We start from the raw sequence: 13,864 nt of genomic DNA, 5'->3' as shown, positions 1-13,864 counted from the left end.
AAATATGTCATAAACACACTGTGTGCAAACACTTGCACAATTATTTTGGTATTTTATTCAGTTATGTGTGATTTAGATGTTTATGTTTTAAACTAGGAAAACACTTGGTGCATCTGTCTAACTCCTGGTCAAAATGCATGTATTAAAAACAGCTCACACATAAAGGGATACTTTTAACTGAGGAAAAAAAATCCTGCATGGGTAACTATTACTAAATTTTAAGATATATGTTAAATAAACATTGAACTGTAAGATATATGATAAATAAATATTTTATTTAAAATGTTTTAAAATAAATTGGGGAAAGTGCATCTTAAAAGAACCTTATTATCTGTTTCAATAAATTAGTTAAAAATGGGGGAAACCATCTGCTTACAGGAAAACAATCATGATGTAACTACATTTCCACTGCTGAATTAGTAAAAACACAATCTCTGCAAATTTAACAGCCTTCAGGAGATTTTTACAGCAGCTGGACAGCCTCTAGATTCTCCTTCATAACCTGATCTATGACCATGTGGAAGACGACCTGTATGTTAGCGGTGTCTGTGGCGGTGGTGAAGTGGTGGTACACGGGTTTTTCAGGGCTGCTGTTACATGATGAGAACATGGCAGTGATGTGGTGGGCTGCAGCATCCACGTCACCATCTGCTCCTGGATGAGTACAAAGGAAGGAAAATGTAGATTAGGGGACATCCAACCGAGTTCAGAAAAGTGAGGAGTCAGTTTAAGGATGGTGTAAAATGCATCTGTCCATCTGATTTGTCAATTAAATTATGATAAAACAAGACACTGGCCTCCGGTGAGAATCTGTGCGCTAGTTTTCCTTTTCAGTCCCCAAATAAACAAATAAAACATGAGACAGAGTTCAATCCTCAGTTGCTGTGAATGAGTCTGAAATATGTATGAGCCTGATCTGGCCAGAATGAATGATGTTCACAAACACAGAGGACTGTATGTGAATACTCTGATGATCTCAGGTCACGAGGAATTCTGATTACCCAACGGACAGGGAGGATGCAATGACTCATCCAGCAAAAGGAGACACACTCAACCAATTCCTCATGAATTAAATATTTTAAAATATAACTGCGAGTTTCAACTTGTCAACTCCTGGGTATGAGCTGACATCCAACGTCAGCAGTATAACCTTTGTCAGTTTCTCAAGGTTGGGGTCAGAACATCATAGGGCCAGTTGCAAATGGGAGATTCCCAGGAGCACTGAATTGCTACTGTATGTTTTAGTTTTATTACAGATGAACCAAATAGGAAATAGGAATAGGAATAGGAAAACTGTCCTCCTTGTTTAATTCACTATTTGTCCTCCTTTGTTCCCAAAAAGCATAATGTAAAGTACGACATACTCAAAATAACACAGAAATTTGACATTTCTACCTGGCATCAGGGTTTCCCCACACATTACTGTATTTTTGGCAGCCCAACATCTGCTGCCACAAAGGTATTTTTTATTTTTGGTGCTGGACCTATCATTAGGAGCATTGTTGGAATATATATATTGTTTGTTTTTTTATGGCACCACACTGTCGGAGCAAAGAGCACCAGATGTATTGAAAGTGAAACTTAACCGTTCATTCTGCTGGATCTAAAAGTTTGCATTTACTTGCTACAGCTGCTCTTCTCATCCATCGGTCTGATCTGATCAGCTCTGAAAAAATGGACAGATAAATAATCCACCCCGAGTGACAAACTGCTGCTGAGGAAAAAATAATGAATTTAGAGCGCCACACTGCTTTCACAGACCCACCAAAACCTCACAATTTAGAGAGAAAAAGGGACACACGGGCATTTTGAAGTAAATAAAAAAAAAAGAAAGAAAGTTTGCTGCTCCACTCAGCTGGTCAACTACAACCACACATACACACTCATTCTACAAGAAACACCGCTTCAAACAATCATAAAAAAAATCAATCCTCTGCAAAGTACCTTTGTAACTAGAGAGGTACAATCTCAAGTGTCTTCCAGAGTGTAGGATTTTGTCACGGAAAAGATCAGTTTTGTTCATAAACAGAATCTGTAGGAGAGAGAGTACACCAGGATAGAAATATTTAAATACACTTTACAGTTGATCACACAACACAACTTATGGGTCTTAAATGTATCACATTTATGAAATTATGCAAAACCTTGTAAAAAGCTCCACTTACCTGAGGCTCAAAACAGTTTGGTGGCTTTTTTAAAATTATCATTTGTCCTTGTAACATCAATCTCATGAATAAAATATTATCTCCACTGCTGTATATAAAGACATGGAGCATCCTAACATCCTCTGTAATGAGGATATCGTGGATCTCTCAACTCCCAACGGATGACACATCCCCTATACATACACGCACCCTGCTCTACAGTTAGGGGCTACAAAGTGCACCTTTAGAGCCAAAACACACAAATACACATGTAGCCCATGACAGCATACTACTGTTACTTTAGTGAAAAGCAAATCACTCTTCAATAATAAAAATCCTACAAATTAATTTTGGTTCCCAGTAGCCTCGCCTCAAATGTACCATTATGCCCATTATCTCCATTCAAGTTCAGACTTTTATTCTCATAAGAGATGCAATTTTGAATTTGATTCAGTCAATATGCACATTTAACATTTTACACCACCTCTAGCAAATCTTCTCTTACTATTAAAAAAATCAATTAGCTTAAAAACACGATCACCATTATAAAAATAAAAATAAAAATGATAAGAGCAAACAGCTGTTAGAAAACCCTTTCTCCTAAATGCCTTGAGGTAATCAGGTGCAGATACAATTTCTACTGACCAACATGTTAGTCAATAATGACAATTCAGACAGCCCCACAAACTCACAATATGAAGAAAGTCAAGCAGAAATCACCTGCACATCTCAGTGAGACATTGCTAATTATGTGTCTCAGATGCAATCATAGCCAGTTTGTCTCCCGTCTGCTTGGCATGAGTGATTACCAGAAAAAGCCCCTCAGTGCTTTAGTCACCTCCACACATTTAGATGAACTTTAAAACAGACATGACGTCAAGTCTGTGCAAAACACGCAAGCAGAAAACAAAGCTCTAAAGCGATACCTCGTCGTATTCTAAGCGACATTCAGAGCATTAATACAGCAGCAAACTACCAGTTGCTATAAAATAGAAGAGTAAATGCATCCTGAGCAGATAATGAAGTCGTGCTTCTCTGTGACTTCTTGTAGCAATCCAGTCCTGCCGCGCATGTATGCGTGTATCCTACTGGCAAGCTCATTGCTGCCGCTTTGAACTTCGCTCATGCATTAATTCCTGCTGACATCAGGACCACATCATTGCCCAAGCATAGTGCCTATCCTGTGGTTCTCCCCCCCGTGGTTAACACAGGTAGCTCTGTCAGCACTGCTGCTGTTGTTCACTGAGTTAGCACCGTTTAGATGCTACTCGCCGGATCAGCCTCCATGTTGTCCAGACAACCCGTATGCCCTGAATTTTTCATAGAGCCCCTTTTAATAAAGCTATCTAACAAAAGTGCAATTAAACTTACCAGTGAGGAGCTACTGAAGACTGTATTGTTGCAGATGGAAGTAAAAAGTTTGAGACTTTCCTGCAGCCGATTCTAAGGGAAAATATGAAAAAGAAAAGCAGAACAAGTTCAAGAGAATAGACATAGTTTGCACCAAATTCAGCAAAACTGTGTGTTTATTCTCTTAAGTAGGAAAAGAAATATCATTTTTAAAACAAGTTAGTATTATAAATATAAATAAATACAGTATTAGTATTCCATAAGATACCCCTGAAGGCTCCTCCGTCTGTGTCATATCATAGCTGCTGAGGGCCACAACAAACAACACAGCCTGAATACAGTCAAAGCAGCGGAGCCACTTCCTCCTCTCACTGCGCTGGCCTCCGACATCATACAACCTGAAAATAAGAAGAAAGAAGCCCATTCAAGCTTTATTCATCCAATGAGTCACTAACAATTGATCACAGGGAATAAATGAAAGAAGAGAGAAAAGTATGATTCATTGCGCTTGTTTTATAGCTTAAAAGTAATCTATAATCTACAAAGACATGATTTTTTTTCCACTGTGTGTTAAACTCTCCACGGCTCCAAGAGTTCATTAATAAAACTGTTATTTTGAGACAATATCCCTTAAATTAAATACTAATATTAATTCAAACCCATTTCAAATACTGGAGCAATCCATTCCAAAATATGATGTGGCTCTAAGTAAAGTCAAAGGTCTTGCTGACACAGGTAATGAGTTCCCATTTGGGCCAGACAGTCTCCAGGTGCATGATTGAAGTACTCATGTCAGAGGCAATGAAGCGTTTATCCCCTGGGTCAAGAGTTCGTTTTAACAAGCTGGGGGACAATAAGCCTTAACTGTGGCATTTGATGGCGGTAGTTTCTGCAGAAAAGAAAATCATCAGTTATGACCGCAAGGAGGCTTTCATTTTTATTTTTTTTTAAGATTTGGTGGAGGAACAAGATCAGACCTATAAACTGATACAACTGGCAAGACCTAAGGAAAAAAATGCTATTGAATTCAGATATTTAGTGAAATCAGCCCAAGACGAATGAGACCGACTCACTCTGTATCTGTTTTAGCCGTGCTCATCAGAATTCCATTATGCAAGTTTTCAAAAATACAGTTAAATCTTATGCCTGTAATTTAAACCAAGGCCAGATAAGCCGTTTATATGTAGCATGTGTCTTATTATCCAGACAAAAATACTACCTGCTCGGGGGAACATAAAAATAGACTGCATAAGGACAGTTATAATATTTACATGGTCTTAAATGTTGCACAACTTTGGCTGGTTTATTGTTTTGTGGTATCTGGATACCATACTTGACCACCTCAAACCACCTGCACACTGTAACTGTGTTAAACATGAAAGGAAAGAAAGGAGGTAGGACGCTACAGCAGCAAAACAACATTTCTATGAATTTATACCATGGTAGATTATGATCCATCAAATATTTCTGTGTATTTTTATCTTTAAAAATCAGCGACAGTGATCAAAAATTCTTGAAGTACACTCAAAGTGTTTTTTCAAAGCCTTTTTGAGCATCTGTAATATCATTTGACGAAATGTCCTTTATTGAAAGTCGAGGATTGAATTAGGCCTGCACAATATTCACCAAAAAAATGAAAAAAAAAAAAAGTAATTGATTATTTTGAGAGATATTGCAAGATGACCTGCATTTTTTTTCAATTAAAAAAAAATAATTAAAAAGTAAAAAAAAATTTAAAATATTGCTGGGGTATGTACTATTCATATATTTATTTATTTGCACAAAATTGCTCCTGCAATTTGGATAGTGCACTTGGCCATATTGCATATTGATTTTAAAATATTTTAATTAATTGTGTAACCCTGATTTTGATGCATTTTAACACTGAAAAAGCCACAGTACATGCAATATTAACAATGTCCTGGTCTACATGGATTTTATTACTTATAATGACTGACACACTGAATGCTGCCATAGCACAGGGACAGGGAGAATCATGAATAGCTGCTTACTCTGAAAACAAAAAGGTCAAAGGGGAGAGGAAGATGGAGATGCAATGTTTCATCTGCGTGCCTCCTTAATATCTGTGATATTATTCCTGGAATAACCAGGTGGAGTGAAGCCATCAATATTTTATGTCTGAGCCATATCCAGGCAGCTTTCTCCTGCAGCTCAGAAGAGCTCAGCCTCCATCAGGGACCCTTCATGAGTTGGTGGTCACACCAAGTCTCCAGAGGCTCAACAAGCTGCTCTCTAGGACAGCAGCATCTTAAAGAGTGAATAACAACTCCATGAACAGTAACTCCGATGGGAAAAAAAATCTAAATCCAAAAGTCGTCAGTGGACCATAAATTGTGTTTTATTTGTTTATTCCTTTATTTGGAAACTGAGTAGACTGGGATTATTGTCACCCATTCTCCACAGGCATTTATTGTCGATTAACTCCCTCTCATTTGTCACCAGTTTTAGTGAAAATCGACTTTTATCAAATGTACTTATTTATGAAGTTACAATATCAGGTGCTACAGGCTTAAAAATAAAACAATGACCATAGAAAAGGTACACATGCTGGTAGAGCATGGAGCTTAAGCAAAGCAGCAAACCCCCATCCAAACATTGCTGGGGGTACATTTATTTCCACACAAACCACAACATTAATGTGGAGGTGAGCGCAGGATACAATGAAATCATAGGGCAGGTATCAACTCAGGTACGCAAGTTTAATAATTTTATTTAGACCATATTATGAAATCTAAAATTTAAGTATTTGCAGCCAGATATGAATCACCTAAATTAATAGTCTATGAGAAAACATATTTTGCGAAGGCCCACATCACCGTGTGTCATGATTGGTGTGCTAAGAATGTTACATGAATCACAGGAACCATAATGACTTCTGTGCTCGCATCTGCGCTGGTTTATATGTTAGATTGATAAATGAAGGCCATTGTGGGCTATATAGCCTCAAGTCTGTCTTTTATTACATCTTGAGTTTTCTGTGTATGTGTGTTAATGGCATGTGTGTATGTGGACTAAACCTGTGCACATTAAAGTGAGTGCATGTATGCAGAGATGTCTGGATCCCCCGCGTTTGCGTTAAATGTTGCTTGCAGGTTTAATATCCAGCTTATAATCATGGATCATTACTCGCGTTTCAAGGGAATATGACACATAAAACATCAATAGCTTGACTGTTCATGTAAATGAACAACATGCAAAGAGTTAAGTTTTCCTTTGAAAGTGATGGCAGGTGAAATATTGTGTTAATATTAACTGTGCGTACTCAGGAATGTAATTGTCCCTCTGATGTTAATGTATAATATGATACTTTTTGTGAGGCCAGCGTTACTCCTTTATTAACTCAATATGCAGCGTTATGTGCATGGCACTATATCATGTTGCAGCCACCGCTGAATTTGCACAGCCAGTTTAATAAGTCTTACCGAAAGATCATTTCATTAAGTTGAAACTGCGTCTCAATGATTCCACAGGTCCGCACTCTCACTCTTAGAACATCTGTCTCGGTGGGAACGTATTTGGGAGCGATGATTCGACTCATGTTCTCAAAGAAACTGGAGAGGGAATAGGCAGAGAGCAAGAAATGTTACGAACAGATAAAAAACAGTTCAAAGACTCTATTGTGAGCAAATACACATACAGTTTTTGCTTTCCTCAGATATCCTTCTAAAATAAGACTAAGACAATATTTGTTGCTGTGACAAACAGGTGAAAACTACTGAATTCTAAGACAATTCAGGGTTGATTCAACTTTACTGTCATTTTGGAGACTCCAAGGTATTCTGTGTTGACTTGTGTTACAGTTTAGTCTCCCTGATTGATATAACTCCCATTACAGGCGGGGAAGGACACTGGATGGTCTGTGCTGAGAGTTTAAAGGCAACTGCATCCATTTAGCACATGAACGTTTGTTTACAGGTGTTAGGGAGTTTTGCTGCATGGGAAAAAAGTTGCATAAAGGCTTTTATGTCTTTTTTAAATGTTCATCGTGAGCTGACAATATTATGTGAGTGCAATGCTAAATTGGCGAAGTACATTTTTAAAAATAACTCAGTGCAGTCGATGTGAAGCAGAGCTTAGAAAATATTTTTACCTACATAATTGGCTGCAGGTCTGTTATTTGTGGCTCGTGTTGTTGTAGAACACACAAACTGTCAAGTGAAAATGTTTGCTATTCTAAAGTGAGACATGGCCTGCTGTGTAATTTTTAATGATTTATATTCACAAAGCCTTGGCACTGCACACTAATGTTAAATATTGTGTACTTAAATGTAAATGTGCTGCCTTGCATTGACTCCAACTTCTCAAAAATACTTTAAAGGATAACTTCAGTATTTTTCATCCTGGGCCCTATTTACCCATGTTTTGTGTATAAAAGGTTTTGAAAGTGGTTTTATTGAGTGCCGCGCTCTATTGAGTGAGAGCACTGCAGCCAGCAGCAGCCGAACAGGCCGCAATGTAAACACTTTGGGCATGTTCAAACCGTCAATTCATGTCCACCGAAAGGTTCAGGTTATTATTCTAAGTGTCAACATTATGGAGAGGATTCCAACAGAAATAGACCTTTTATTAAAGAGTAAAAGAGTAAGATCCATTATGTTTAACCAGAAATCACCACCAGACTCAAAATAAATGAAAAGCAATGTTATTATCCTATCACATAATGCGTTCAAAGTCGACAGAAACAAAATAACACTCACGGTCTCGTTTGTCTCTCCACTGTTCCAACAATCAGCAACTCTGATTTGGTTGACATAAATCCTTAATTTATGTAGTTAGATGTGAAAATATGTCAGCTCTATACACGTTAAATAGAAATGGCGCTGACGATTTCACGGCTGATTCTGGTTAAACAAAGAAAGAACTCAACTCTTTCACATTAATATCTATCTATCTCTATAGGAATCCTTTCTATAATGTCAGTAATCTGAGCCTGTCAGTGGCAAAACAAGCAGTTTTGTGAACGTACATTGGCAGTGTGCACATTAAAAAGCTAGTGAAGATTAGAATGGATTTTGACAACACGTACGTAGGCATGATCAACACTAAACTTCCTGTAACCTCAAATTTTTGTCTAGCAACACTAACAGTTCAGTTTATGCCAAAACTACTGTCCAAGAAGTCATTTTACACATTGAGGTGCCTTAAGGTCCCTGGGGAAGTCAAGTGTGTCACAACACAGTCTAATCCAATATTACCGGAGGAAGAAATCAATGCGGGGTCCGACAGAGTGAGAAGACTGTTCGGCAGCCAGTTGAGTTTCATATTAACCTCCAGCTCTCAAACTTATCGAGTCCCGATAATGAGGCTGTCACATCATCTCTCTCAGTCTGGCCAGCTCGAGTACCTTTTAAGTTGGCAGACCTCCTGCCTGTTGCCTCATTGATATGAACTTCTACTAAGTCCATTTATTCAAAGTTAATGTTAATATCTTTAAAAATCCACCTTTCCCTCAGACCATATGCAACCGCAAACTTTGGTCACAATACAATATTTTGCTTTGTTGTTTGTAAGAAATTCAAGCAGCCTCTAAATCAAAAAGGGCATCTTAATACTAGCAACACAAATAAATCATCCGATCAGTCCAAACATTAGCGGCTTTAGAGACGTCTGACTATCACCTACTCAAAGAGGGACACTGCAATGAGGTAAAGTTTAGTATGAACACAGAACATTCTCTATTATTAGCATTAATACAAGCACAACTAACTGGTACAACTGTTAACATCACTGTTATGATTATTTGTATACATATATAAAAAGTTGTAAAATTGTACTAGTTTTGAAAGGGTTGTGATTTTAATTTTAAAAGTTCTGTAACATGTGTCAGAAGGTGACATATATGAAAAAAAAAAAACACGCTTCATGGTTGGCCTGTAACCGAGAGTGCAGAATAATAATGATGCCATTTAAGTGTTCCACACTTTAGTTAATAATCTACACTTCAGCTGATGATGCAACCCACACTCACAAAGGATCTATGCTGGGCACTGCGTTGGGATTTCTTTTTTTTCAATGAACAATGGAAAGGCCACATTGCTGAAGGACAGGGATTAAAAAACAGTTCTGCCCACATAGTTATAAAATGGGGACAAACATGCAGGCTGTACTCCAATAACTTCTGATTTATAAAAAGTGAACATTATCTGCCGTGAGATGTATTTTGGTAAAATCTAGTTAGGCTTAAAGCTTTAAATGAATACTACAGATTCAACAAAACCTCTATCAGAATTCCCACCAGTTTAGAGCTTCTCACATATGATGCTGTTAGACTTCTTATTCATTAAACAAGTAAACTGAATATTTATCTCTTTCATCTGTTCCACACTAACAACATCCTCCTGGATATCTGCAAACAGTGCCTTTTAATTTGATCCAAATTAAGCCTCCCATTAAACAAATGTCAGAGGAATAATTTCCTGAAGACAAGATTTACTTAGTGCTTCCTTTACCGTTGCCATGCGTTGATAATATGTAACAACACGCTTTTCACTGGTTAATTTCCCTTGGCATTTCCACCGTCTGTCGTAATAGGGCAGAGTAATGCGACATAATCACTCAAGGTCATTCTACTCACTAGAGTGCAGAGTCATTCAGCTCAAACTCGTAACCCCTGGCTGCAGCTGCTCGCACGCCCTGGTCGGCCCAAAGCGCAGAGACGGCATGAGCCACAAAAGGAAGCAGCTCCTGGTCGTCGCCAATACACTGACTGCAGGACAGGATGGAGCGGGCGTGCATCTGCAGCAAAAGAGACAAAATATCATCAGAACAGGATACTATATATTAGGGATGTCCTGAACAATTTTTTTCTGCCCCAGATTCAAGTCATTTGATATAATATTTGCTTATACTGAGTCCTGATCCAATACTTGTATTCACCTGGATAATACAGCCACACAGTGCACATTTGAAGTACTTTAAATTTATTGAAATCAATCCGGTGGGTATGCTTGACAGTTTAATAGTTCTGTAATGCAATTTAATTCTTTTTTTTTTTTTTTACAAAAAGAACTAATTAAAAAACTGTCGGTCTCAAATACACTAAGTACAGCATTGTAATAAAAGTACAGAACACTTTAAATGAGTAATACAATCACAATTCCGCTTCAAAGTAGTGCTGTAGCTTAACTTTAACATTTCCAGTAACAACAAATAAAAATTGGTCACAATTCTTTTTATTACAGCATTATAGTGAGACTGGTTAACAAAACATGAACAACAAAAAATTCAAAAGTGTTGTAGCAGCTTGAACATGGGAAAAAAATTCTACTTATTGGAGTCCCAGCATTTCAATACAACCTCTCAGTTTACAACAGCTGTGTGATGGCAAAGATAAACAAAGGACTGTGCAGGGCACATGCTCAAAATACCTAATTCCCATCAATTAAAGAAATGTGTTGATCAGGCCCGACACAGATCCTTCTGATTGGGACATCCCTACTACATACACTTATATTAAGAGTTAAAATTAAAAGTGACAAAAGGACCAATATGTCCTGTCTTGCAACATCAGAACTCATAATCAAAACCGATCTCCATCAGTCACCTCGACACGTGTGTCATAAACAGATGAAGACTGACATCTAGTGTTGAAAAGAGGGACTGCAGCAAAAAGTTGGCCATCAGTACAAAGCAGATTTGATGAAACTTTATTTAAAAACATTATTATCTCTCCTCACCTTGTTCTTCTTGTTTGCAAGGTTAATCCTCAGCATCCCCATTCCTCGAAGAACAAACTTCATAGAGGTCAGCAGGTTGTCCAGTACTGCAGCCTTAGGAGGGAATAACAGTCGACCTTTTGTAAATCATTTTAGACAGTTTTAATATTTCTGGGGAATACAATAAATGCTCCATTTGCTTTACAGTAGTCCAGTACCTTGAAACTTATGAGCTCTTGTCTGGAGAAGCCGTTACTATGGATTATTTTAATCTGTTTGATCAGGGTGCTCTTTCCACTCTCTGCAGCCCCTGACAAACACGAAGCCGAGAGATGTGCTTTCACGTTAAAATTATTTGAGTGAATTCTGATCAACTACAGCGATGTAAATGCATTAAACTTACCAAGCATGAGGATTTTCATCACATTCAGCTCAGTCCGGGCATGTTCGAAAAGGTCTTGCTCTATTTTAGAGCTCTGGAGTTTAGCCTTTTTACCCTCTTCTGTGACATCCTGCTGCAGACACATTCCCATGCAGATCTGAGGAAGAATTCAGTTTTCATATTGATAGTTTGCTTCTATAGTAAAGCCCTGACTGCAAAAAAAATACTAATTATTCATCCACGACCAATAAAATCATTTTATAAATAACTGCAACAATTGCAATTGCATTGCAAGCATAAAAAATGCAAAAATGCAAATGAAATTCCTCTTACACATTAAAGGTCTAGTAGAGTGAAACTGAGAGCCCGCAGAGTGACGGGTGGCCCCCCAACCATTTTCTGCCCCACGACAGAAATAAAGTTTTTCACATTGGGAATTGTTTTTGTATTTCTTAGTATACATAAAGGTGCCAGAGTGCATAAAATGAATCAAAATAGAGCTATGATAACTATGCTGGCTGACACAAAAGGCCCTGTCGAAAACAAGTGTTAGGTTTGTCTGTTCTGGACTCCTACAATAGCAAACTGTATGTAGATATTTAACAGCTCATTCTGAGGAAACACAAACACAGCAATTCTTATTTACATGTGCTTATATAATAAAGGGGAAAAAATTATTATATTCAGTTCAATTTCTGCCAATGTTTCCCCTTAAATCTTACTCACTGAGCCTACAACAAACAAGCACATTCCCCTAAGTATTGAGAAAATATTTTTGACAGTCAGATACATCCTGAAGAGTTATTTACAGCTTTCTTTTGCTTTACAGCAAAATTCCTGTCAGCTCTTAGTTAAACCAAAAAGATTTGAAGGCAGAAAAAGCTAATCTTATCTTATATCCACTGTATGAAACACTATTTTTCTAAGTTAAATATATAAGACATTATTGTTTGCTGCTGTGGATCACATTGAGACTTTTTTTTCTCCAATTTCCTTGTTTTTATTCAGGTTGCTATTTGAAGCAAGGAACCAGAACAGCTTTACAGTCAACCAAACTGTGAGTGTAATGTCTTACACAAAAAAAACAAAACAAAAAAAAACAAAACATAAGCTATATTCTGGCTAAAAAGAAACCATGTTGTCTGTTTTTCTCTCATAATGGTTAGTTAGTTAGCTTAATTCAGGCAATTAAAAAAAAAAAAGAAAAAGCAACTCTAAGATTTGAGGAACTTGTTACTGTAACTGACTAAACAGCAAGCTGAGGGATTACAATTTAGACTGACAAATGACAAAATCTTGCATGCTTTGGCAAAACTTTAGAGGAAGCACCTCCTAGACTTTGCTTATAGTGTGATAAGAAACGTATTTTTAAGTGACGCTGAAAATAGGATGGTTATTGTACCTGCAGTGGAACTGGCAGTATATTCAGACAGCAAAACATCTCCCTGCTTCTTCTTTGCACGCCGGTGCGGTTTAATTCACAGCCTGCACAGCCACCAAACAGTCAGCAACAAACGGAAACGCTAATCAGCTGAATTGGGCACACGTGTGCACCACCTGTCTCTGCATTTAACTTGTTCCAGGGGCGGGGAAAGGACCGGAAAAACGCCTTTCTTTCAAATTAAAAGATTAAAACGATAAAAAAAAAAAAAAAAGAAACAATTTCACTAAACTGATATATTTGAAAATCTTAAAATTAATTAATTAAATTTACTCACATAATGCAGTAGAATTATTAATATAAATAATTACAAAAATGTAGTTTTTCCCAGGATTTACATTTTGAATTGAGCCATGCTGCTTTCAGCAATGCAATGAAACTGCAGTTTTGAGGTTGGCCTATTTGTACTTCCCTTTACTTTTTTCTGTTTTATAATACTTTAAAGCCTACCTCTTACAATAGCCTACTTTATAGCCTACTTCTCAACAACATTTCAGAGAAATGTATAATTTTACCCCACTGCACTGATGTGACAGCTTACCAGGCAAAACAATTGTATAAATATGCATTGTAAGCCTAAAGATTTAATTTCCAAAGAGTAGTCTATAAAAGCCTGAAACTAGGCCTTGGCTACTTTACCTTGACAAATTAAAAATGCTGCTTACAAGGATTGTATTGTATAGGATTATATTGATTGTAAATATATTATTCAGTCATTTTGCATAATTAATAGCCTACTTTATTTTGATACTGAAAACTGAAAACAGCATTTTGCTACTCCACATTTACTCATGTAAGATTTTGATTGCAAGCCTTTTACTTTAAAGGGAGAAGCTATTTTTTTTTTGTGGATTGCTACTTTTCAAAATCA

General features: G+C 37.2%; 1 protein-coding gene across 1 annotated transcript; it reads right to left on the bottom strand.

Annotated features, from left to right (window-relative positions):
* Positions 1 to 256: 256 nt before the first annotated feature.
* Positions 257 to 13,111, bottom strand: LOC121956711 (guanine nucleotide-binding protein G(o) subunit alpha-like). Its single transcript, XM_042505080.2, has 10 exons — positions 12,955 to 13,111; positions 11,574 to 11,709; positions 11,389 to 11,480; positions 11,192 to 11,284; positions 10,090 to 10,250; positions 6,938 to 7,066; positions 3,763 to 3,892; positions 3,516 to 3,587; positions 1,945 to 2,032; positions 257 to 654 (listed from the first exon to the last, which is right to left on the bottom strand). Exons 1-10 carry the CDS (start codon positions 12,991 to 12,993, stop codon positions 464 to 466), a joined length of 1,131 nt encoding a protein of 376 aa, XP_042361014.1. The 5' UTR covers positions 12,994 to 13,111; the 3' UTR covers positions 257 to 463.
* Between the last annotated feature and the right edge of the window lie 753 nt (positions 13,112 to 13,864).

The sequence above is a fragment of the Plectropomus leopardus genome, chromosome 18 (genome assembly GCF_026936395.1).
Source record: "Plectropomus leopardus strain MGB_pleo_1.0 chromosome 18, ASM2693639v1, whole genome shotgun sequence".
Taxonomy (NCBI): Eukaryota; Metazoa; Chordata; class Actinopteri; order Perciformes; family Serranidae; genus Plectropomus; species Plectropomus leopardus.
The sequence above is the reverse complement of the archived record's forward strand: the minus strand, read 5'-3'. Positions and strand labels throughout refer to the sequence as shown.

Coding starts and splice junctions, on each gene's coding strand:
- LOC121956711 (XM_042505080.2), bottom strand. CDS start 12,993: ATGTTTTGCTGTCTGAATATACTGCCAGTTCCACTGCAG. Junction 11,481..11,573: donor GATGAAAATCCTCATGCTTG/GTAAGTTTAATG, acceptor CGTGTTTGTCAG/GGGCTGCAGAGAGTGGAAAG. Junction 7,067..10,089: donor CTGAATGACTCTGCACTCTA/GTGAGTAGAATG, acceptor TTCCCTCTCCAG/TTTCTTTGAGAACATGAGTC.